At 38.4% G+C, this 25333-nt stretch overlaps 2 protein-coding genes across 4 annotated transcripts; one reads left to right on the top strand and one right to left on the bottom strand.

Moving 5' to 3' along the window:
* The first annotated feature begins 4734 nt into the window (after positions 1–4734).
* LOC141428968 (uncharacterized) lies at positions 4735–24388 on the top strand. 3 transcript variants are annotated; one of them, XM_074089055.1, is made up of 4 exons: positions 4735–4750; positions 11259–11461; positions 19327–19481; positions 23340–24388. In XM_074089055.1, the coding sequence occupies exons 2-4, from the start codon at positions 11381–11383 to the stop codon at positions 23563–23565; spliced, it is 462 nt and encodes a 153-aa protein (XP_073945156.1). In that variant the 5' UTR covers positions 4735–4750; positions 11259–11380; the 3' UTR covers positions 23566–24388. The 3 variants fall into 3 exon arrangements, with proteins under 3 accessions (XP_073945156.1, XP_073945157.1, XP_073945158.1); XM_074089056.1 differs by lacking the exon at positions 4735–4750 and having other exon boundaries at positions 11272–11461; positions 19327–19477; XM_074089057.1 differs by lacking the exons at positions 4735–4750; positions 11259–11461 and adding an exon at positions 18412–18761.
* LOC141428636 (uncharacterized) lies at positions 8470–11190 on the bottom strand. The gene is made up of 2 exons (XM_074088641.1): positions 10235–11190; positions 8470–9152 (listed from the first exon to the last, which is right to left on the bottom strand). Exons 1-2 carry the CDS (start codon positions 10838–10840, stop codon positions 8805–8807), a joined length of 954 nt encoding a protein of 317 aa, XP_073944742.1. The 5' UTR covers positions 10841–11190; the 3' UTR covers positions 8470–8804.
* Positions 24389–25333: the final 945 nt, after the last annotated feature.

A 25333-nucleotide genomic window follows, 5' to 3' on the forward strand; every position in this document is an offset into this window, starting at 1 on the left:
CACCCGATGTACTATTAGACCCGTAGGACTAGGTTTTGAGGCTTCAAAAATATTAAAGTTGTTTCTTTTTCGCATATAGCTTCCGGAGCATTTGCCCAACCTAATACAAAAAATAGTGTCATGTTGGGTGCCTGCATAAGTAGAAATTTAGGTATTAGTGTTTTCCATTAGTAATGGACGAAAAAAAAATTAAAGACGAAAATTTTACTTTCTTATTAATATCTGAGCAGTAACTGATGTACATAGGCATTTTGTGTCATATTCATCCACGGGAATCCTGATTTTTAACCAGTACCTAACATGTCGCCCAACTAACTCTAAAATAATATTACAGTTTGTTAAAAAGATGTCAGACGTTTTAAAATACTGATATCTGTTATCCAAAATATTTTGTGTCAAATTCATCCACGATATTTATAGTTTTTTTTTTAATACAATACCCTGTAAAACCCACAAAAGAAAATTCAAGTTGTTAGAGTTTACGTGTTTTGATTATTAACGGTGTAAAAAAACACTATTCATAATTTGTGTCATTTTCATCCACGGATTCTCATTAAGTATTTGAAAAAAAAACTACCACGAAACGTACTTCGCGCGAATGGCGAGCGCGGGGAAGAGTACATCGGGTGCTTGGGCGCCGGTTGGCAGCGTTCGTTTGTTTATATTACCCGTGGCTTCGCACGCGTAATCTGACAGTTTAATTGATTCCGAGATTTTACTGAATTCTCATGGGTAATCCCAAAAATTGCATCATAGTTATCATTGACTTCGTATTAAAAACAGCTGTGCAAAATTTTATGAATTTAAGTCTAGCGCTTGTCATTTCGAGATTTTATGCCTATCCCATGGCAATTTTTTACGAGATACCTACCTAATAAGTTTTAGTTTTTTTTTGCTGATTACTTTTGGTTGACTGTAATTTCATTGTTATCTAAACAACACTTCCGCTCCAAATTTCAAATCGATGTCATTAATCACTGAGGAGTTCCCTTCTGAGGAGACGCTCCTGGCTGCTTTACCAAGATGTTACTACCAGATACCGGTGTGAAGTAAGCGGCCAAAAGTTAGCGGCCGATTATAACCCAACCCAATTAAGAAGTTTGAGTTATTATTTGCATTTGTGAGGTCATAAGACTGACAAAAACACACACACACTAGTTGATATATGATACTTAAACTAGTTTATATTTAGTAGTTAGTATGACACAAACTAGTTTATATTTAGGGACAAGTATTCAACCTGAACGTCTGGTGAAGCAAGAGAATTATTGCCAGCTACACCAGATTAAAACAAGCAGCAATAAAACTTCGAAACTAAAATGAAAAAAAAAAACACCAACATGGAAATGCGAACCGCTTCAGGTCTTTCCATAAAATAACACTGGATACTAAATGCTTTCTACTAAAGCTGCAACTGCTAACTAACCTCAACTAGTCTAGGAGCCACGCCCGATTTAATGAAAGCGGTGTATTTTTTTTGTAATAAAATGAGAAAAACGACATGTTGCAAATAGCAAATACAAACCTCTCCAGTATTTTGTGGCATGTTATTACGCACGTTGAGAGCTTTCGATCAACGCTTCAAGTGTCCAGTAACCTCATTTTAGTTTTGAAGAAAAGGTAGAATTTAAGTTAGCATTTCCAACATATTGTTATTCACATTTTATTACAAAAAGAAATACGCCGCTTTTTTTAAATCGGGTGTGGCTCCTAAACTAGATAAGGTTACTAAACTCTTGCAGCTTGTATCGAAAGCTTTTAGTATTCAGTATTATAATATGGAAAATTTAAAGAAGTTCGCATTTCCAAGTTGGTCGTTTTTTCATATTACTGCATACATTTTCGGCCCCCTACTTTTATTCGGGCGTAGCTCCCGTACTAGATGTTGGTTATGGGTAGTTTTGCATTTGATCGAAGCTTTTGAAATGCATAATCATATTAATTATAATATCTTTCCAGATATTAATATAATATCTAGGAGGAAGGCGTTTTCCAATCAATGTTTATTTTTATTCTAGTTGTTTTTTTTTCGGCCGCTAACTTTAATTCTACCTTTTCATCAAAACGAAACGAGGTTACTGGACATTTGAAGCGTTGATAGAAAGCTCTCAGCGTGCGTAATAACATGCCACAAAAAACTGGACAGTTCCCGTTTCCAAATCGGATGTGGCTCCTAGACTAGATGAGGTTAGTTAACAGTTGCAGCTTTTATAGAAAGCTTTTAGTGTCCAGTGTTATTTTATGGAAAGATTTGAAGAGGTTCTCATTTCCATGTTGGTGTTTTTTTTCATATGGTGTAGCTGGCAATAATTTTCTTGCTTCACCAGACGTTCAGGTTGAATACTTCTCCCTGAATATAAGCTAGTTATTGTGTTTTGTCACTCTTATGAACACACAAATGCAAATAATAACTTAAACTTCTTAATTTGGTTGGGTTATAATCGGCCGCTAATTTTTGGCCGCTAACTTCACACCGGTAGGATTGTTGACGCTAAGCGCTGCTATTTTAGATATGCAGTGACGCGATAGCCAGGTTTTTGAGCTGGGCACACTCCTTGACCATACAAGATATCCATCTTCCTTTAAGTTCGAGTGAGAAGGAAGGGGCTTAGAGGCTAGATCACATCCTACTTATATTATATATGCGAAAGTTTGTATATCTTGATGTTTGTTACTCAATCATGCTTTAACGGCTGGGTAGCATTAGCTGAAATTTGGGATACTTAACTTATAGATATCGATATCGATTTAAATTAACTACATATATGCGTCACGACACGACACGACACGACAGATAAATACAAATCCGACTTTAGCGTCATAAGCAGGATCCACGTCAAATTTAGATCATTAGAATTTTCGAACAATGCCAATCAGTTAAAGTTGACATTAGTTTTGTCGAATGTCCTAAATTTAGGTGCTTTCTGCTGTTTTATACTATGAACATACCATTTCTAAATTTTTATATAAAATACAATACAATACAATGACTCTTTATTGTACACCAAAAATAGTAAGCGATACAGAACAGGTACACAGAATTAAAATTACAAGGGTAAACAACAGGCAGCCTTATCGCTTAAGAGCGATCTCTTCCAGGCTTAGAGCAACGCAGGCTTCCTACCGGAAGGGAGCAGCCTTAGCGGTAGATTACCTTTAAAATAGTTCTGGCGTTTGTTGCGGGGGGAAATGTGCATACAAGTGCAGTCCGGCTTACTTAGATGCAAAAACAAAACTGCCAACTGACTGTAATGACGACGTTAACACATAAATAATCCAACAATACACTAATAATTCGTTTACAGATGACTCCAAACTAACACATTGACAGTAACATCATTAAGTCATCGCTTTATCGCTTATGCGATTTATCGCTTGACCGATCCGAAATTTGTACCGCTAGGACTCGATGTTGGTAAACGAATCCGACAATAATGTACGTCTTTGTTGTTTAAATATAATTAAATAGCAATAATACGATAACAATTTACTTCCATGTGAAATGTAACACCATAATTTTGCAAGCTTGATGTCCCAGATCTCTTTTTACAGCAGGAAATTGAACAATTCAGCATTTTTAGCACCGCCGCGTTCACTCGCGCTTTTCGATTCGGTCTTGTAGTTTGAAATCCGATTATAAAATTCGTATGCCCAATTGGGCTTGTACTTTGACAGAGGGGAACGCGTCGAATGGCTACTCCCTTCCGCCCGGGTTGCTCTAAGCTTCCAGGCAACCTTTTTTATATATAACTATCAGCCTTTTTGATAATTAAATTAATGTACCTATTATTTACATACTTCATTATTTGAATAGGTACTACATTCAGAGTATGCAAAAAAATAAAGTTATGCAATTTGTTCATTACGTAGCGGAGATAAAAGTCAGTCAATTCAATACTCATTAAGTTATATAATAGGCGAAGTGCATAGTTTAAGGCCAGCGAAAAAAAATGAAAGAGTTAAAAACATTGCAGGATCGCTATACTCGACAACAATGTCGCATATAAATTTTATTATTATCAAGTCTCAAGCTTGGTCACGGTAATATCTAGGTTGGCACAAGTATTACGAAACTCGAAACTTGAAGTTCGTGTCGTGCGGTCCCTCTGACACTTACAGTATTTAATACGAGAGCGAGAGGGACAGTACGATACGAACTTCGAGTTTCGAGTTTCGTAGTAGCCCTGCTGTACCTACAGCCAATTCAATTTGGTTCCAGTACAAAAAAAAACATCTAGCAAATCAAAATAACAAAACAAAACAAAACAACTGATACCTACCCATTAGGTATCAGTTATTTTGGTAGAACCTCGGACTTTTTTTAATGTGTGTGAAACAGCTCGTGGTGTTTTCAGAGGATAAATACACCTGGAGTGCTACCACGAAACTCGAAGTTGGAAGTTACGGGCTTCGAATCGATGATTTGCTACCACGAAGTTACTTCGATTTCGTTTTCGATCCGAAGTTCGTTTCGACTAGTTTCGAGCGGTTTTGTCTACTACGAAACTCAAACTTCGAGATTGGTTACGGATTTGGCCTACCATGAAAAGCAAACTTCGCCAACGATTTCGAGTTTTGACGTAAAGATTTTCGAGTAGAAATGTCAAAATCACACGATAACTAAATTGTTCTCGTTTTGGCTTCGATTCAATGAATGTTGCAGGAAAAGCGACCTTGTGGACGATTTTGTATGTTTTGATGTGAACTTGTGTGTGACAGTGACAGTGTGATGTGATCCGGCTTTTTCAATGTAATTGTGTTTTTATTTAATTTAATACAAATCTTTGGCAGTTTTAACAGCATTTTCTTAGTTAAAACAGTTATCTTATTTCTTTTGAGATAAATGAAGTTTCTTTGACTCGAAAATATATGAGAAATTATTAAAATACCTGTTTATACACTTCTAAAGAAAGCTACGCAAGCCAGTGTGACGCAAGCAGTAAATTTCGTAAATTGTCTCGTTAAACTAGGCAAAACTCTTTTTTTTCTTTGGGCAGTTGTGTAAAGAATAATATATAACTGATAGAAGACTTACGGTCTCAGTAGATATATACAAGAATGAAATTTTCCACAACAGTTGCATGTTTGTAGCAGAATTTTTTAATAATAATAATAATAATAATTTATTTATTTTCTTCACCACCACCGTTACAATTTTCTACATTGGTTCTTAGTTACTACATAAGGGAGTCAGACTCGTGTGGCAAAGACTGGTGCCCGAACTAGGATGAACCTGTGTGTCGGGTCACCAGGTCTCGGACCCTCAGATGTCTGCAGCTACAGTTTACAAAAATGTTGAAACACAAAAGTGTGTGTGTGTGTGTGTGTGTGTGTGTGTGTGTGTGTGTGTGTGTGTGTGTGTGTGTGTGTGTGTGTGTGTGTGCGTGCGTGTGTGTGTGTGTGTGTGTGTGCGTGTGAGAGTGTGTTTTATGTACCGGTGATCGTTTTTTATGTAATTAATAATATTTAAATATTGAGTATTTTATGCGATTGTCATTAAAAAACTTTCTGTTGCGTTATAGTCCAATCCAAGTAACCATTTGGTTACAACATGCCTACACTGACTTTTTGTTAAGTGGTAGATCGAGAGGTATGCATTTAATTTATTGTAGAGGATACCACCCAAATAGCAGCAGAATCTATGAGTAAACCGGGTGTTGAACTTAACAGATGGACAGACCTGGTTTTTTCTACGCTTATTACTGAAGAGTAAGGGATCATAGGTAAGAAGAGTGTGTTTTTTTAGTATGATGCGGAGAATAAACAGTTGGCGTACCGTTAGCAGTTTACATTGCTTATATAACTTGTCGGTCGGAAAGAGAAAGGGGAGCGAAAAACCAACCTTGAGAACCGCTCGCTGTGCTCGTTCTAGTTTTAGGAGGTGAGTTTTATGGGCACCACCCCAGGACAGGATACAGTACGAGTGTGGATTGGCACATGGCATAGTAGACGGTTTTGATGAGTTTGGAATCAGCGACATGGCGGAGGTTTTTAAAAATAAAGATTAATTTTCGTGTTCTAGCAGCAAGGAGGTCAATATGTGGTTTGAAGTTGAGTTTACTGTCCAAGAGGATACCGAGATACTTAATGGTGGTTGCATGTTCGAGTTTATGACAGTGGCAGCTTGAGTAACCAAAGTTAGAGCAGGAGTGAGCGGTAATTGTATGGGAAAGTGCAGGATTTGTGTTGTCTGTCTTAAGAGAAAAAGTCATGTATTTTGTTTTGTTCGCGTTAAGAGTGAGGATGTTACAAGTGAGCCATTCGGATACTGCATCAAAACCCGTTTGTGCGTGGTGGTAGACATCTGACCATGAATTTGCGTGGAATAGAAGTACTGTATCATCGGCGAAGGTTATTATCCTGCCGTTGAGTAGTTGCAATCTGCATAAGTCATTGATATAGACCAGGAAGAGGGTCGGGCCTAGAATGCTTCCCTGGGGCACACCGTAGGAGATCCCCACCTCCTCACTGGTCTTGTCCCCTATCTTAACGCGCTGGGTGCGGTTTAAAAGGTAGTTCTCAAAAAGGCGCAATTGTATACCTCTAACTCCAATTTTTTCCAGCTTTGACACAAGAATGGGGACAGACACCGTATCGAAGGCTTTAGCTAAGTCTAAGAATATTGCGAGAGCTTTTTGTTTCTTATCAAGTTTGTTCACTAAGAAATCAGTTAATTCGTGTACTGCATCGTCAGTTGACTTATCTGAGCGGAATCCAAACTGAGCCGAGGAAATGGTTTTATTGGATTCAAGATAGTTAACTAACCGTTTGTTCATAATTCGTTCCAGAATTTTGGAAAGAGAGGGGAGCACGGAGATAGGCCTGTCGCCATTCTTGTGGATCGGATGGATAAGTGAGCTTTTAAAAAGCCTTGGGAACTTACCAGTTGCCATTGCCAGATTACAAATAAATGTTAGAGGCGGTATTAATTGGGTCTTGAAGTTTTTTAGAAAGGTACTTGATATGTTGTCAAGTCCTACGGCGCAATCCGCTTTAAGGTTGTTGATCAAGGTCTCTACTTCAGTTTCGTCCGTAGGGAGCATAACAAAGGAATATGGAAGGTAGTTATCAGAATTATTGGGTGTATGAGAGTGAGAAAGACTAGTCAAGTGCTTAGTTGCCAGTGATTGGCCAATATTAGCAAAAAAGTGATTGACTTTATTTAGTGATTCTGTAGGATTAGTTATTGAAAGAAGATCTGTTGGTGTGTCTTTAGTTTTTTTAGTATACGTTGTTTCTTTAATGGCTTCCCACAGTTTCTTACTATTTGTTCCTGCTTTTATTAATTTGTCTTTCTCATATTCCCTTTTTATTTGTTTAAGTATATTATTGCAATAATTTCTATATCTCTTGTACGTTGTTTTTAGAATTTCGTTGTTGGGAGATGCTTTGCATTTTTTGTGAAGATGGTCCCTGTTTCTCATGCATTTCAAAAGACCCTGGGTAATCCACGGCTTCCTAATTAGTTTGCGACCAGAAGTATTAGCTGCCCGTGTGCTAGATTCAATTGCAGCCGTTAGGGATGAGATAAGAAAAGAAGTTGCATCATCAACATCATTCATCAAATATACCGGCCCGAAATCAATATTTAGCACCTCCCTCTCCAAACGTTCTCTATTTGTGTGTCTCATGTATCTAGATGGCTGAACCGAGTGCGTTTTTGATGCAAGATATAAAATTACGCAATCATGGTCCGTCAAGGAAGAGTTGACGACACAGCACCGTGCAGGTAATTTCGTCTTCAACAACATGTGGTCCAGACATGTGCGACCGTGAGTGGGAAGAATGTGGGCCGGTAGCATGCCATGGGCAGCCATTAGATCCAAGTAACCAGCAGATCTGGAATCACTCGTTCCTTGTGCAATGTCAATATTTATATCGCCCGCGACTATTAAATTTTTGTAGTTGTATTTTGCAAGCAAAATATTAAGAGAGTCGATGAAGTCGGCTGTGTTGTATTGCCCAGGTGGACGATAAATAGCCACAATAACCGTTTCCTGGTCGATCTTCAACAGCAGGCAGTTGGCACCAAGGACAAGGGGTTCCTCAATCGTTACATTCAAGTTTTTTTTGTAATATATTACTACACCTTCATTTTGCGTTCGATTGTTAAGAGTAGCATGAGAATTGTAGCCATCTAGTGTCGGAATATAGCTAGTCGATTTAATCCAACATTCAGATAATATTATTACATCCCAAGGGACGCTAGTTCGATTAAGAAGGGTTTGAAGGCCGGGAAAATTACAGGTTAGACTTCTTATATTTTGGGTTAATATTTTTAGGTAAGGTGCGTGTGTAGGTATAAATTTTTTACAGTTTTCAATGTCACACTCTATGGTATCCGCAATGGAAAAATAATCTAATTCATTATTAATGTTTTTATTTAAATTATCGAACTTGACAAAAATAGGGGATTGAGAATTCTTTCAAAATTGATTGCAATATATTGATTACAGGTAGGGGATCGGGGTTAGTATAAATATTACTCGAGTTATTAAAACTAGAATCAAGCATTGTATAACAGTATTGAAGCTGAGGGGCGCTGTTAAGCTGAGTATTTATTGTCGTGAGTGGGTGACGTGTGTAGTATGGATTATAGAATGTGAATGTGTGTGTATGTGTAATATTTGTACTGATATGTGGTGCGCAATAAAGGATATTTGTATTATATTGTATTGTATATTGATGTGTTGGATTCGAGTGTAAATATGTGTGTACTTATTAATAATTATACTAAGTATAAGACAAAAAACATTTAAAGTCCCAGAGGTTAAGACAGTAAACAATTCGGCAGCAACGGGTAGTCATTTTAATTTAGCCAAGTCTTCTTTGGAGTCAATGATAATTGCAGGCGCGCCCTCGTATTTACGCAAATAAACCTTCCCGTACGAAGTCCAACATCCGTGGTATTGGTATGTTTTCTTGAACGCTCTGGCCAAGTAATGAAGGTGTTTGGCTTTTCTTGTTAGGCTATCTTGGATGTAAATAGGTCTAGGCGGTCCTGTACAGTTAATGTTTGTTGTGTTGAGCGGCTGTAGTTTGTTTATCTTATTATAATTTCGGCAAGCCATTACAAGACCATCCTTTTTGGCTATGGTGGTAAATTCTACATTGATGGGTCCAGTGGACGGGTCCATATTGACTCGCATAAAATCGATCCTCCGATTTTTTTTCCTGCTACCGATTTGTAGCCAGAATCATCACTCTTCCGAAGTTTTTACTTCATAATTTTATTTGTCATAAATTTGTACTACTACCAACTGAAGTCATAATGGTCACTTATCAGAATATCGTAATTCATAACGTTGTCACTAAGATATGTTTGTACTCATAATGCTGGTTTACATATTTCTTTCATTCTTAATCATCAATTTCAATAAACTTGTTAATCATAACATTTAAACATCGATACAGTTTTTATGTTAATTTAACGTTAATGCGATGTTGGAACTGGAGTGAAAGTTTTTATATATTATTATCAATATGGAGGAGAAATAAACGAATATAAATAGGCCGGGCCCAGATGATGATATTGAGGAGATTATTTACTTAAATTGTGAGTATCCTACTTTACTGGTGGCAGTTTGGTTCTGTAGTGGTCGCAGTTCTAACCTAACCTAAACCTTTATTAATGGCAGTAGTTTGGTTCTGTAAGAGTTGCAGTTCTAACCTAACCTACTTTAATGGTAGCAGTATGGTTTTGAGGTAGTCGCAATTTTAACTTAACCTAACCTACATTTCTGACATCTAATAAAACTTATAAGACGATTGAGGGTTAAATTCATATAAAATTGATTTGCTGACGAATTGTTTTTTCTTTGTTACTTACATTTTTTGTGGTTAAATAATGTCTGTAGTAATAACATCCAACAGAACCATGTGATTGCTTCGCCCATTGATGGCGTTGACATCGAAATACTTATCACATTTTTTTTTCACTAAACGAAAGCAACGCAGGCTATAAACTATGACAGTGAAGTTTATAGTTACAAATAAGTCTTCTTTAAAAATATATGATAATGGAGTTTTATGAGTACAAAACAATATGCTTAAAAAAAGTATGACAAAAAAAAGGAGTACAAGAGATATTTATAACAACTGCCATTATGGTTTTAAATGTTTCGGAGTTATGATCGGTAGTAATAGTGACTAAGTATTAATAGTGAGTATTATGACAGAAAATTGTATGACAAACATTTTCGGAGTTCCAATAATCGGGGTTGAAAAATTATGCCAACTTTGGCGCACCCCCAGTGGACCCCTCCTTAGTCTTCATTCTAAAGACGTCACGTATGTCCGAGCGATTTATTTCTAGGTCAAGTGCATTTCCTAGACTGGTGATCAGGCCAAATAAAGAGTCTTTTTTTTCCGTTTCGGATTTAGGAATGTTCCGAATTTCCAATGATGAAGACTTTGAATTTCTTTCCAAGATCTCAAGTTTGGATTCCAAGGATGTAATTTGGGATTTGTATTGCTTATTAACATGTTCCAGCGTATTCAGTTGTGCCAATACTTCGTCGTATTTTTTCGACATAAATTCTACCGACTTTTGGATTTCCGTGTTTTGTGTAATCAATGTCGAAATAGCAGCAGTCAGGGATTGGTATTTAGCATCGCTTTGTCTATTGGACTCTAAAATAAGTGCTTTTAATTCATCCATCTTTGAGTCATTATCCGCACTATCCGCAGGGAGGATATCGATCCTCCTTTTAACCCTTTTAGTTATGTAGGCAAGATTATCGGAATTTGAAGTGTCGTGAGGCATATTCAACGTTGGATCTGAACCGTAGTGTTGCAATTGGGATGTCGAAGTATCAATTTTGGTAGGTGTACGCTCCATTTCTTGAAGTACAAAATAACAAATTACACCGTACACAAATTGTAGGCCTAAATTAACGGGCAGTTGCCGACGGCAAACAAGCCAGTTAGTGGGCGGTGCCTTGCGCTTACGCAGTGAAAGGGTGGAGCCTGTCGGGCGCAGATACACGGTGATTGGGCTATTGCGTGTGCGAGTAGACTTGTGCGTGTGAGAGTAATCGTAGCGTTTGGTGGAAAATGTTGTGATCACTTTCGTCCAGTGTTGTCTTACTCACGCGGCCCCTTTTTGCGTTTCTGTCCTCCTGGTAGTTTGTTTGATTCTACTCGAAATATTTTATATTTTTAAATTAAATTAAAAATTAAAATGGAGCTAGAACACAACTGGTCACTACTGACATCCGAATAATGATTTTTGAAAATTCGTTTCTTTTTTTTATTAGAACTAATGAAACGATTTTATTAATGGAAGTAGCTTTACCTGAATATCCAACTGACCGCCAAAGGCAAATACGCGAAGACCGTGAATGATTTATTTCCAAGACCCTTCTGGCTGACTCAGGAGATGTTTAAGGCCCTCTGTGCGGAGGTGGTACCATTACTTCCTCCTAAGCTAAATAGCCGTGGAATCGACCCTACCATAAAGGTAAGCCCTTATCCATAGTAATCATACTAATATCTGTGGCTCCAGTGAAAAGGGGTACAAGTCTGAATTTGGCCAAATTGAGTTATATAGACCAAAAAACACAAAAAAAAATAACGCATCGATTGGTGTAAACGGATCTAAGATATCTTTTAAAACAACGGACTTTTCTGGTGGTCAAGGGTAGAACTGCCTTAAAAAAGTTAGCAACAGAGGGTACTTGTCAAGTTGTATTTCTATTAACTAAAGTTTTGCTTGTGATTTATGATCTAAATTTAGTTGTACGTGCTGTTTTTTCATATGGCGGGTGTAAAAAAATCTAAGCACACTTGAACCCCTAAAACAAGAACAGATTTATTTAGTTTACATTGATACAGTTAAGTTCAATCTCTTTACACAAAAAAATAAAATAAAATACAAGATTAAGTCGAGCTGCGCCCGTTTTCACAAATCGAATATAAAAAAAGTTTACGTGGAATAGGATATAAGTCTTTGCGCGGGGGAATGAGCGGGTGAGTGGGGATCCATGGCGCTCACGGATGAGCCACAATCGTGTGCGCTGACTTGTGCAGGGAGAACGCGCTTGCGAGCTGCGCAGTCGACGGTTACGCGATTAAGTTATATCCTTTTACACCAATTTTATTATTAAACTAATATTGCACATTGCATTAATTTTAAGGGTATTAATTAAGATATATCCCTTGACACCAATCATTTAATAAGAATGATTAAGAAAATACAAAATATCCATAGGACTAAAACTTTTATTTAATTTAAATATCTAAAACTAAAACTTTAATAAAAAAAGAGAGGTGGGCCTCTTGGCATGGTGCCCATCACGCAGGCAGCATTCCCGCGTTGAACTGCGATTGCGATTCTTTGCGCGAGAAAGCTGCCGGCGCGAGGGTTGCCTGTTGCCTCCCTTTACCTATTGCTGAGCTCCCTGTGTAGCTCCAGCGCACCCTTACACATTGTCCATGGTCAAAAAGTCCGAAGGATGAAACGTCCTAGTGTCTAAAAGTCCTAGCGTCAAAAAGTCCATGGTCAAAAAGTCCGAAGGATTAAACGTACTATTGCCTGAAAATCCTAGCGTCAAAAAGTCCATGGTCAAAAAGTTCGAAGGATGAAACATCCTAGTGTCTGAAAGTCCTAGCGTCAAAAAGTCCAAACTCAAAAAGTCCGAAGGATTAAACGTCCTAGTTCTGAAGGCCTGAATCCCATAATGTCTCATTGTATAAAAATATGACTAACACAACTAAATGATAAATATAACTGAAATAGATTAGAGAGCTAGATTGCTCATCTGCATTATTTCCAGTCTGTTATCTAACACCCTGAGACCCATTCTCAGTAAGATCCAGATGCATCTATGATGCTTCGTACATGTCATGTCGAGTCGACAAGAGTTGACCAGCTGATCCAGTCATGCAGATGGACTGGAGCCTCATTCTACATTGTCTCTTTCCATATTGTTATCGTATTGTCTACGTGGTGACAGCTCTTATTGACTTGACAGTAAAGGCGATCGAGTCGAAAACAATTCGATTGCAATAGGTGTAAACAAAACCAAATTAGAATGAGTGAGACCCCTGGACTCTCGGACATATGGACTATCCGACATTAGGGCATTATAACCTTTGAACTTTTTGACAATGGACAATGTGACACCTGGACTCTCAGACATATGGACTATCCGACATTAAGGCATTATAACCTTCGAACTTTTTGACAATGGACAATGTGACACCTGGACTCTCGGACATATGGACTATCCGACATTAAGGCATTATAACCTTCGGACTTTTTGACCATGGACAATGTGACACCTGGACTTTCTGACATTTGGACATGTATGCCCCTAAACGCTTCCAGGGTATCAACGACATTCCGTCAGGGCGCTTGCCATCGCTCCGTACAATCTGGGGCTACAGAGCGGCGGGAACGTTGGCACTAACGAGCGCCCTTCTGAGAATGTCGTTGAGAGTCGCGTGGCGGGACAGTCGGCCGGCGCCCGAGGAACAGGAGAGGCCGTGTTGGCCGAAACGGTCCACTGGAGCCTCACAAGAAACACAGTTGTTACTTTCGCAGATCCCAACTCCCAGCCGTAGACCAGAAGCTATGCGTAGTGTCTGGGTCGATAAAAGTTCTAGTGTTGGGCGAGGGGTATACATGGAGCCAGTAACCAGATTCTGGCTTGGACACAGCTAACAGTCTGGCCCGGTCCCTGCCTGTTAAAGGTTCTATTAATGCCTATAAGGTGGTGACGGAGGCTATTGTATCCCAGGCCCTTTGCCTATGTGGTTTGGACGAGAGATTTGGACTCGGTCCAGCTAGCCAGGCATTCGTGGCCTCGTTCAAGCATGCAATCTCGCAGTTAATGCCCGCTGGAGCTTTAAGTATTCTACCTGCGAGATCTAGCGTGCTGTGGATCGAAGATAGGAACAGCCCCTTAATGTCTCTCATACCGCTGATTAACCTTTACAAAGATTTAATCTGCAATGATGAAACTGTCGATAAGCATCTACTGATACCGACAGAAGACAAGCTGCTTGGCTTAGAGATTTTCAGTTTTATTAATAAATAACATGTTTTTTGTTTGCATTTTATTTTTATGGCACAGTTTATGTTTGCATGTGAGATTTTTGAAAAATTTATAGCGTTTTTGAACATATATTTAAATACTTTCATATGTGTTTTATTCACTCAACTTGGATACAAGTAGCATTTTGAATTTTTCATTATTATTTAAGTCTACTTATAACTAAAAACACATTTAAAAAAAACCGTGCAAAAGGCTACATGTCTGTTATGTCTGTAATTAAGTCCAAAGAACTGCATAAATTGAAAAATGCAATCATTTTCTGCACCATTCGTTCGTAAGCTAGTCTTCTGTGGATAATATTAAACATGTACTACAAAAAACATTCCGGATGCGTACCCTTTTTCACTTCGTATAAAATTACGAAAACTTGGTGAATAGCGATATATATAACCACTTGAACCTTTTTACACTTATTTTTATACTCCTATTTTGGATACAAGTACTTAATTTATAAACTAATAGATCAAGAGCAAAAATAACATTCCCATAAGAAAGAGCGCAATTAATTTAGTCCTTTAACATACCACATTTATTAGTATATGTAAATATACAAGTGTAATGAACGTAAGTTTGAATCATCTCGGGCGTAACTGTTTTTTGCGTCTCCTGTAAACTTGGGTTTTTCGACATGTACCCCTTTTCACTGGAGCCACAGATATTATCAGAGCCTAGAATTTTTGTGGCACTTTTGACCTGATTTAGATGAAATACCATAAAGGACATGGAGTTCTATGCAGATGGAGTTGCGGGCTGTTGCTGTGGCTAGTATTATAAATGCAAAAGAGTGTCTGTCTTTCTGTTACCTCTATGCACACACTTAAACCACTGAACCAATTTAAACAAAATTTGATGTAAAAGTAGTTTGAGTCCTGGGAAAGGACATAGGATAGTTTTTAATCCATGTAAATTTCATAGCTCCTGCGGGATAGCAATAAGCAAATTCTTTGCAGATCGAGCAGTGGGCACCAGGTAGTATTATATAAATATGGACCACTCACTATTATCTAATAAGCAAGAAAAATGGTTACAAATATAAAAAAAATACAAAGAGAATTATATGTCAGCAGCCTGTACATACCACTCAAGACAACAATACTTACTGTAGAAGTTTTATGAAATTAATAAGATTCCCAGCAAAGAGTCATTACATACTCACCGACAAATCTACTGCCCATTCTTCATACATATTCCTAAGGAAGGAGGGTGGTTAGATTTGCCAGCGAGTATATTTAAAAGTGAAATATGGCACGATGAAATAACAACCTAAAAACCAACTGTTTATTTTTCCAGATTTCTTACAGCTTTGAAGCTTTATGGTAGGGGAGATTATCAAGGATGTGTAGGGGGTCCCAATGTCCCACAACGTATTAGTTCAATGAGCTGCTAGTTTAAATATTTTAAAAAAGTTATTCCAAAGTATATATATAAAAGTAAGTATGTAAGTATATTCCAAAGTAGATTTATGGCCACAACTTCTGGAATGCAAATTAACTGCAGGCTATCTCCATAGTAAATCTTATCACAAGCACATATATACGACATGCAAATGCTACTTATGTATTTACTTTCATAAGTACCTACTTGTTATAGCCTAAATTGAATAAAGATATTTTGACTTTGACTACTTATTCTGTATGTTTTGCAGATTCTACAATAAATTTAATTTGCCCTGGATGTGTGGTGCCATTAATTGCACTTAAATTATTGCAGTTATCGGGCCAACAATGTATGAGGAGATTTTTCAAGAGAAAACATTACTGCTCCCTTTATCGGTCAGCGTCATATAGTACGTAGCAGTCAAGATCACCAAATACTTGGAAACATACAAAATAGTCATTACCAGTGAATCAGTCAAAGCGGTCAAATTGTTCGAGACATCCATCGTGTACAAATATAGTGGAGCACGCACGTCGCCAAATACTTTATAACATTCAAGCCGACATTATACCGTAGCAGCCAAAGTATCCAAAAGTATGGGACACCGCAGGAAAATTTACTTTATTACATACCGTGTAAGGTCCAATGATCCAGATAGCTAGTCCTCTTTAATATAATGTGAACGGTGTTCCATTTTCAGTCTCTTGGTGCAAAATGCACATGTCATTACCTTTTTCATTAAATAAAAACTCTTTTATAATGTAATTATACTGGCCAATTCAAACCATATTAAAAGGAAATCCGTTAATCCGGAATTCTGACAATGTAAATAAAAATGTGAAAAAAGCCGTCAGGCTCCAAATGAAAGAGACGGAACGATCATTGACAAGTTGGTACTCTTTTCGTTGATTGTCAAAAACAAAAAGTCGAATCTGACGTGTTAATTCGCACTCACTCAACACGAGATTAAACCTTAAACCTTTTATATAAAGCTCAGTTTTCTAGTGTCCCATACTTTTGTATATTATGGCCGCTAGGCTACCAGTGGTGAGGTGCGCGCTCCGATTTATTTGTACGCGATGGATGTCCTGAGCAATTTGATCGCCTTGATTGGGTCAATGTTAATGACTATTTGTATGTTTCCAAGTATTTGGTGATCTTGACTGCTACGTACTATATGACGCCGACTGTACTAATATTATAAATGCGAAAGTTTGTGAGTGAGTGAGTGAGTGAGTGAGTGAGTGAGTGAGTGAGTGAGTGAGTGAGTATGTTTGTTACTCTTTCACGCTGAAACGGCTGGACGGATTTGGATGAAATTTGGTATGTAGATAGCTGAACATCTGGAATAAAACATAGGCTACTTTTTATCCCGATATTCCCACGGGATAGGGATAAAATCTCGAAATATCAACCGCTGGGCTTAGAGTCATGAAATTTGATAAGTAGGTAGCTGGACGTTTGAAATAACACATATTATACTTTTTATCCCACGGGATAGGGAAAAAATCTTGAACTAATAACCGCTGGGCTTAGAGCCCTGAAATTTGGTATGTAGATAGCTGAACATCTGGAATAAAACATAGGCTACTTTTTATCCCGATATTCCCACGGGATAGGGATAAAATCTCGAAATAACAACCGCTGGGCTTAGAGTCATGAAATTTGATAAGTAGGTAGCTGGACGTTTGAAATAACACATAGACTACTTTTTATCCCACGGGATAGGGATAAAATCTTGAACTAATAACCGCTGGGCTTAGAGCCCTGAAATTTGGTATATAGATAGCTGGAAATTATGGAATAAAACATAGCCTACTTTTTATTCCGATATTCCCACGGGATAGGGATAAAATCTGGAAACAACGAAATAACAACCGCTGGGTTTATAGTCATGAAATCTGGTAAGTAGGTAGCTGGACTTCTGGAATAACACATAAGTAGTCTACTTTCTATCCTGATATTCCCACGGGATAAAATGTTGAAATTTTAAACGCTGGGTTTAGTCTTGAAATTTTGGACAGTTGTTCGTGAGGAAACCTGCACAACCCTGCAAAGGTATTCAATGGTATGTGTGAAGTTCCCATCCCATAGGCTACTTTTTATCCCGATATTCCCCCGGGATAGGGATTAAATCTTGAAATAATAACCGCTGGGCTTAGAGTCACGAAATTTGGTATGTAGGTAACTAGACGTCTGGAATAACACGTAAGGGACTTTTTGACTCGATATTCCCACGGGATACCTAGGGATAAAATCTCTAAATAACAACCACTGGGTTTAGAGCCATGAATTTTGGTATGTAGGTGGACCTCTGGAATAACACACAGGCTAATTTTTATCCCGATATTCCCACGGGATAGGGACAAAATCTTGAAATAATAACCGCTGGGCTTAGAGTCATGAAATTTGGTATGCAGGTAGCTAGACGTCTGGAATAACACATAAGCGACTTTTTGACCCGATATTCCCACGGGATACCTAGGGATAAAATCTCGAAATAACAACCACTGGGCTTAGAGCCATGAAATTGGGTATGTAGGTAGCTGGACCTCTGGAATAACAAATAATCTATTTTTTACCCCGATATTCCATCGGGATAGGGATAAAATCTTGAAATATTAACCGCTGAGCTTAAAGTCATGAAATTTGGTATGTAGGAAGCTGGATGTCTAGAAAAACACATAGATGACTTTTTGACCCGATATTACCACGGGATACCTAGGAATAAAATGTCGAAATAACAACCGCTACACTTAGAGGCATGAAATTTGGATGTAGGTAGCCGTATGTCTGGAATAACATATAAGTACGCTACTTTTATCCCGATATTCCCACGGGATAGTTTTGTAACTAAGGGACCCCATACATCCCCGTATTATTATTATTATTATTTTGTAATTTTTTTTATTGTATACTGTAGTTTTTAAGTATTTTATTTGTAATTTTTTTTTTTTCGAAAATTGACTTTCTGCCAAGTTTCTTGCGGCGCATTCTTCTTGGCAATGATGGTCTTTCCGAAAGCGCTGGTAGTTTAAAAAATGAGATGTAAAAGTGCCCATTGCGGCCTATTTACTGAATAAATGATTTGAATTTGAATTTTGCATTTGAATTTGGATAGGGAAAAATTTTGAAACTTCAGCACTGGGTTTAGAGTCTTGAATTTTGTACAGTTATTCACAACACAACCTCAATGAAGACCACGATATAAATATTGGAAATTTCCAGGGGAATTTTGTAAAATCCCGAAAATTTCAATTGCAGCTATCACAACGAATAGTTTACGCGTGCGAAGCCGCGGGTAAAAGCTAGTGTACAATAATGGTAAGTGATATGTAGTTAAGCACTTTTACTCTTTTTTTTTAGTAGCCCATATAGTGTCTTTACTCTCATACAATATTTAAAATGATTTTTGTCTTCATGGAATTTGTGTATCATATTGTAGGTGCTAGGCCTTGTCACAAAAAGGTTATTATTTGATATAGCATGTAATTTAATGTCGCTGGGAGATGGTAGGTAGTACAGCAAAGAATTTTGGTAATCTTTGGTAAGTAAATACATAGATTCCAAATTGTATTGGTTATGGAATAAATAACTTTTGAATTTAACTCATTTTCTGAACTACCTATGTGTGTAAACAAAGCATAGAAGTCAAAATAATTAAATTCTAACTCATATTGATTTCAAACTTTCCAAATCTGGGCTACAATACACTAATTTAGTGCCTTAGATTAGGATAATACATGATGATAGAGCCAAAAGATAGGTGTAGTGGTTTTTAAGTCTGTTTGTCTGAACCGCTGAACCGAATTCTAAGCGGATGGATTCGCGGGTAACAGGCTAGTATAATATAAAATTTAAACCACACAAAATTTTCTCTGCTTTTCAGATATGTGATGATATGAACTCAATTTTAAATGTGGACGCGTCATATAGTGGAGCGACGCATGATTCATTTATGTGGCAGAATGGGGAGCTCAGGAACTTCAGGAAGCACTTTGAAAATCTCTGCAGCACACATGAAAGGGCCGCCTTGTTGGGTAGGTATGTGATTGTAAGAGTAATAATTAGAAGCTGTAAAGGAACCACGGCTAGCCACCAAGCCAGAAGTACGCAAACCTGTGGTACTGAAACGTCGCGTCAGCGTATCTTCGGCTGGCAGCCAGTTTCGAAGTCGATACTTAAGCTTACGATTAAACTTGAGCATGGGACATCCTTCCAACAGGGTTTGGATAAATATAAAAGCATGGGTGGGTTGAATTGAAAGCCACCATAATACTCTTGACCTTTTTATTGCAATATTCAGGATTACACGCGAAAAGTATCGTTTGATTATCCGATATATTAAAAGTTATTGTATTATTAATTATGTTATTAATGTATGTAATGTTCACCTCGAGATATTTCTTAAAGATCCGTAGTCAACTACTACTACTACTGCTGTGTGTGTTGCCAGTGATGACATACGGATCTGAGACGTGGGCGCTAACGTTGGGTCTCATGAGAAAACTCAAAGTCACTCAGAGGGCTATGGAGAGGACTATGCTCGGGGTTTCTCTGCGGGATAGAATTAGAAACGATGATATCCGCAGTAGAACTAAGGTTACCGACATAGCCCGAAGAATTGCGAAATTAAAATGGCAGTGGGCGGGGCACATTGCTCGCAGGACTGATGGCCGATGGTGTCGGAAGGTTCTCGAATGGCGTCCACGGACTGGGAGACGAGCTGTCGGTAGGCCTCCAACAAGATGGAGCGACGACTTGGTTAAGACCGCGGGATCGCGGTGGATGCGGAAAACACAAGACTGGTCTGAGTGGAGAGCCTTGGGGAGGCCTATGTCCAGCAATGGACGACTTTTCGTCTTTTGATGAGGATGAGTCAACTAGGAACCCTTATAGTTTTGCCGTGTCTGTCCGTTTGTCTGTCTGTCTGTCTGTCTGTCTGTCCACGGGTAAGCTCAGAGACCGTTAGTACTAGAAAGCTGTAATTTGACATGAGTATACATATCAGTCACGCCGACAAAGTGGTACAATAAAAAAGACAAAAAAAAAATTTTTTTAGAGCGACGTAAAGTGGGAGTGATTTTTTTTCTCGACTAACCCTATATTGTGGGGTCTTGTTGGATAGGTCTTTTAAATCCATTGGGGGGTTGCTAAGACAATTTTTCTATTCAGTGGTCTGTTTGCGAAATACTCAACTTTAAAGTGAACATTTTCATTGAAATCGACCGGGCCCCCTCTAAAATCTAAACTGTTGTGAAAAAATTTGAAAAAATTCAGAATGGTAGTAAATATATGAAATTTACAAGGAAAATTATAGCGGCTAAGATTGCTTGAGAATTATTAGTAGTTTAAGAGTAAATAGCAGTTTAGGGTTCTGTACTCAACGGGACCTTATTACTGAGACTCCGCTGTCTGTCTGTCTGTATATCTGTCTATCCGTCCGTCACAGGGTTCTATCTCTTGAGCCGTAATAGCTAGACACTCACCAATCGAGGAAGATATGCACCATCTGTAACTACCAATCTAACCTAAGTTTGACTTTAAAAAAAATGATGTAGTTAAAATTTAAATCGACGCATAGGTAAGTTAAGGTTATGTTAAGTTTGCATCAGCCCGAAGGGCCAAAACTACACAAAAACTGAAGAGCTCCGTCGACCGACACTGTTACTGTGTCTATTAAAATGAGGAAAAAACTGGCCGCGGCCCGCCCGCGCGGCAGCCGACGCGCCGCGCTGCCGGCCGCGGGCCGCCCTCCAGGAGGGCGGCTGCCGACGAGCCGCGCTACCGGCTACCATAGACACGTTGAGTGAATTATGGGCCCGGTAAAACAATTTGCAGATGGAGTAGAATACATATTTACCGCCGCCTCTAACGGGATCGCGGAAAATTATGTAAAAACTATTAAGAAAGCCATTAAAAAAAAACGCCCAAGAGCGTGTCGGACACGCCCAAAATAGGGTTCCGTAGCCATTACAAAAAAATTAAGAAATATTTTTCTAAGGATTTCGTATTTTGTACGGAATATTCCAAGCTTAGGTATATTTTATACCTTAGGCTGCTATTTACTTTCAAACTACTAATAATTCTCAAGAAAACTTCACCGTTATAGTTCTCCTTGTAAGTTTGATATACTTACTTACTACCATCCTGAATTTTTGAAATTTTTCCACCCACCGGTTTAGATTTTAGAAGACCCCCCTCGCTTGATTTTAATGAAAATTTGCACTTTAAAGTTGAATATTTTGCAAACAAATCACTTAATCGATAAATCGTTTTAGCAACCCCCTAATGGTTTTAAAAGCCTATCCAACGATACCCCACACTGCGAGGTTGGATGAGAAAAAAGTCATCCCCACTTTACGTCTATGGGAGGTACACTAAAAAAATATTTTTGAATTTTTTATTGTACCATTTTGCCGGCATAGTTTACATATATATTTGTCCAAAATTACAGCTTTCTAGCATTGATAGTCCCTGAGCAAAGCTGCGGACGGACAGACAGACCGACAGACATGGCGAAACTATAATGGGACCGATTTTTCCATTTTGGCTACGGAACGCTAAAAAGCGGTCATTGAGAAAAATGGTGTTCTAAAATAACTTAACACATTATTATTATATTACGGCAGATTTATTATATTTATAACACTGCAATACCGGAGAAAGTTCTTCCGTGCTGCTCATGGGGCGGTTACGGACCCGATGGGAAGTGTTAAGGCCAGATAGGGAAGCTAAGGTCTTTAAAAGCTAACAAAATTATACAGCGGCTAGTGGGGGCACAAATAGGATAGGTACTGATACTGGGGGTAGGAGACATTGGTATCGGAGTTATTGAAAGTGACAAAATTGGCAACCTGAAAAGGTATACAAAAAAGTGTACAATAAATTGCCTTTAAATACAAAAAATATCAAAAATAATACCTTATTTATAGCTAAGTTAAAAACAGACCTTTTACAAAAACTTTATTATTCTATCACAGACTTTTTAAATGAATAAAAATATAGATATTTTATTTGTTTGTTTAGAAATAAATTTGTTGTGATATTATATTAAATTAATACACATTTAGGTAGAAACAAATTATTATCGTGCCATACTTGTGTAATAGAATTAGATTATAATTACATACATAACAATTGTGGCTATACCCTACCAGGGTGCATAATTTCTGTAAGTACTAGTATTTATAAGTCTTATGTTTTTGCCAATTAAATGAATACTGAATACTGAGTATCAACAACATTAGGTAGCACGGCTTGTAATAAAACAGGTGCTAGTGGTAACGAAATACATCGTCATATACTTAGACCAACTAAGACGGAAAACGCGGAATTCTTTAGCTTGTCCGATGGATATGGAGTCTCCGTTGAGTTAAGGGTAAGAGAGAAGGCACCGCCTGTAGAGAGCACTAGTGACTCAACAGTCGGTCAGAGCAGCGCCGGTGAGGCGTGCGAGCGTCGAGGGAGAGGGCGACGAGCGGCGACGACTGTTTCTCCACACCAGTAAAGGGCCACTGTATCCGAAAGATTCGAGTCGTTCGTAATTCGTTATTTACCGCCCTTAAGACACAATGTACTATTATAAAGGCTGTCACCCTCCACCATAAGTGGAGATGAAACGCGTATGGGTGTCCACATAAGGCCGAATGGTCGGAAACGTTTTAATGTTTATTTGGGTACAAAAGGAAAGAATAAGAAGAAAGTTTTTTTGGGTTAATCCATGCAAAATTACAACTTTCTAGCTCTTATAGTCGCTAAGATACTTAAGCCGTGAACGAATGGACGGACAGACAGACACAGGTAAACTATAAGAGCACTGCACGAGATCGGCGTGTCGACGTGAGCACGCCACCTGATATACACGTACGTGTACATAATGTATCGTTTTATGTCTATCAGGGCGCTGGAGGTGTCTGCTGGGCGCGCGGCAGCTGCTCCGCGAGCTCGAGACGGCGCCGGGCGAGTGTTGGGCTCACGGGCCGAGCCGCTCACGGGCAAGGCGCTGCCGAAGAGCGACGCCGCGCCATCAGCCCCCGCCGGCCCCGCCATCACCGCCGCCGCCGACGCTATGCAGCGCGCAAGGGAGGACCGTGACCGACTCATACGCGATTTAAAGCGCCGTTAGCCAATGACCGGATGTGTTCATTAAAATTATTGATTGTTTTGATCGATTGATTAATTGTATTCCATACTACCCTTAGCTCTGTCTGCATATCTGTTACCTCTTCACGCTTAAACCACTGAAATATGTATATACTATAATATTCCTACTAATAGGTAACAGGCAGACAGAGTTAATTTCACATTAAATGTGAAATATATTATTATACCACGAGGTTTACGGTGAAGGAAAACATCGTGGGGAAACATCCAATCCGCACTGGGCCCGCGTGGGACGTATATAGGCTGGGATGATGATGATGATATTATTATACCTAAATGTGAAAGTAACTCTGTCTGTCTGTTACCTTTTCACGCTTCAACCGCTGAACTGATTAAGACGAAATTCCTTGTTGGGTCTTGGGGTCCCGGGAAAGAACGTAGGATAGTTTTTATCCCGGAAAATTGCATAGTTCCCGCGGAATAGCGATAAACGAATTATACGCGGGCGGGGAGACGACCCTGGCCGGACCACCAGGATGTCACTACCAGATTATTGTATTGTCACGCAATTTACATAAGTATTCCAAATTTCAAGTCAATCTACAGACAGACAGAGTTATTTTCACATTAAATGTGAAATATATTATTATACCTAAATGTGAAAGTAACTCTGTCTGTCTGTTACCTTTTCACGCTTTAACCGCTGAACTGATTTAGACGAAATTCCTTGTTGGGTCTTGGCGTCCCGGGAAAGAACATAGGATAGTTTTATCCCGCAAAAGTGCATAGTTCCCGCGGAATACCGATAAACGAATTCTACGTGGGCGGGGAGACGATCCTGGCCGGACCACGGACCACCAGGATGTCACTGCCCGATTATTGTATTGTCACGCAATTTACAAATTTCAAATTCAAGTCAATCCGGATACAACAATAATCTGGCAATCTGACAATACAATAATCTGGTAGTGACATCCTGGTGTTCCGGCCAGGATCGTCTCCCCGCCCGCGTACAATTCGTTTATCGCTATCCCGCGGGAACTACTGGAAGTTGGTCAAATTTAACTTGTAAGATTTGACTACAGACAACAGGACAGGTGAAACTAAATAAAAGCTTGTAAAAAATTTGCAATAACTCAAGACAAAATATCTTTCATTGCATTTGCTAACTATTAATAATAAATCAAAAAAATGTTCTATAATATTAAAGTATATATCAATATCTACAAAAAACTTAGGAATATCTAATGTCCAACCATTGTAATTATAATTATGTCCATATAACTACTTCTTAAAAGTTGATAGAAATGCCCCAATATCAGACCATGTTATTAATAGATACCTCTGTATTAATCCTTAGCCAAATAAATCATTTCATATTCAAGAGTGTTTCAATACCTATAGATTACTTTTTGAATTATTCAAATTGGAGATTCCATTCAAAAGATGGTATGAATTTAAAGATATCTACCAACACAGACTCGGTAAGCCAACAATTAGCACCTCCATTTGCTTGGTGGAAGCTGATGACGCTAGAATGTGCTGTGCCACATAAAAAGATGTGAAGTAAAATAAACTCATTACCAAAGAGTCGAATTTTCATGGCATCTTTTGGTTCTGTCATAGTGACTTCTCACTTATCGTTTTCTGATATACATATCTATCGATACACAACACAGGTACCTACTAAAGAAGATTAAAAGTACACCTATAAACAATAGGCCAATAGGCAGCCTTAAGTTAAAGAGCAATCTCTTCCAATTAACTCTTGAGCAATTGAAAATGTGAAA

The sequence above is a fragment of the Choristoneura fumiferana genome, chromosome 6 (assembly GCF_025370935.1).
Source record: "Choristoneura fumiferana chromosome 6, NRCan_CFum_1, whole genome shotgun sequence".
NCBI classification, from domain to species: Eukaryota; Metazoa; Arthropoda; class Insecta; order Lepidoptera; family Tortricidae; genus Choristoneura; species Choristoneura fumiferana.

What these genes read in the sequence shown, in the direction of transcription:
- LOC141428636 (XM_074088641.1), bottom strand. Translation starts at nt 10,840, where the DNA reads ATGGAGCGTACACCTACCAAAATTGATACTTCGACATCCCAATTGCAA. An exon ending in CTGGGGGTGCGCCAAAGTTG is followed by an intron (nt 9,153 to 10,234) that starts GCATAATTTTTC and finishes CGGAGGATCGAT; the next exon opens with TTTATGCGAGTCAATATGGA.
- LOC141428968 (XM_074089055.1), top strand. Translation starts at nt 11,381, where the DNA reads ATGTTTAAGGCCCTCTGTGCGGAGGTGGTACCATTACTTCCTCCTAAG. An exon ending in GAATCGACCCTACCATAAAG is followed by an intron (nt 11,462 to 19,326) that starts GTAAGCCCTTAT and finishes TCTGCTTTTCAG; the next exon opens with ATATGTGATGATATGAACTC. An exon ending in AGGGCCGCCTTGTTGGGTAG is followed by an intron (nt 19,482 to 23,339) that starts GTATGTGATTGT and finishes TATGTCTATCAG; the next exon opens with GGCGCTGGAGGTGTCTGCTG.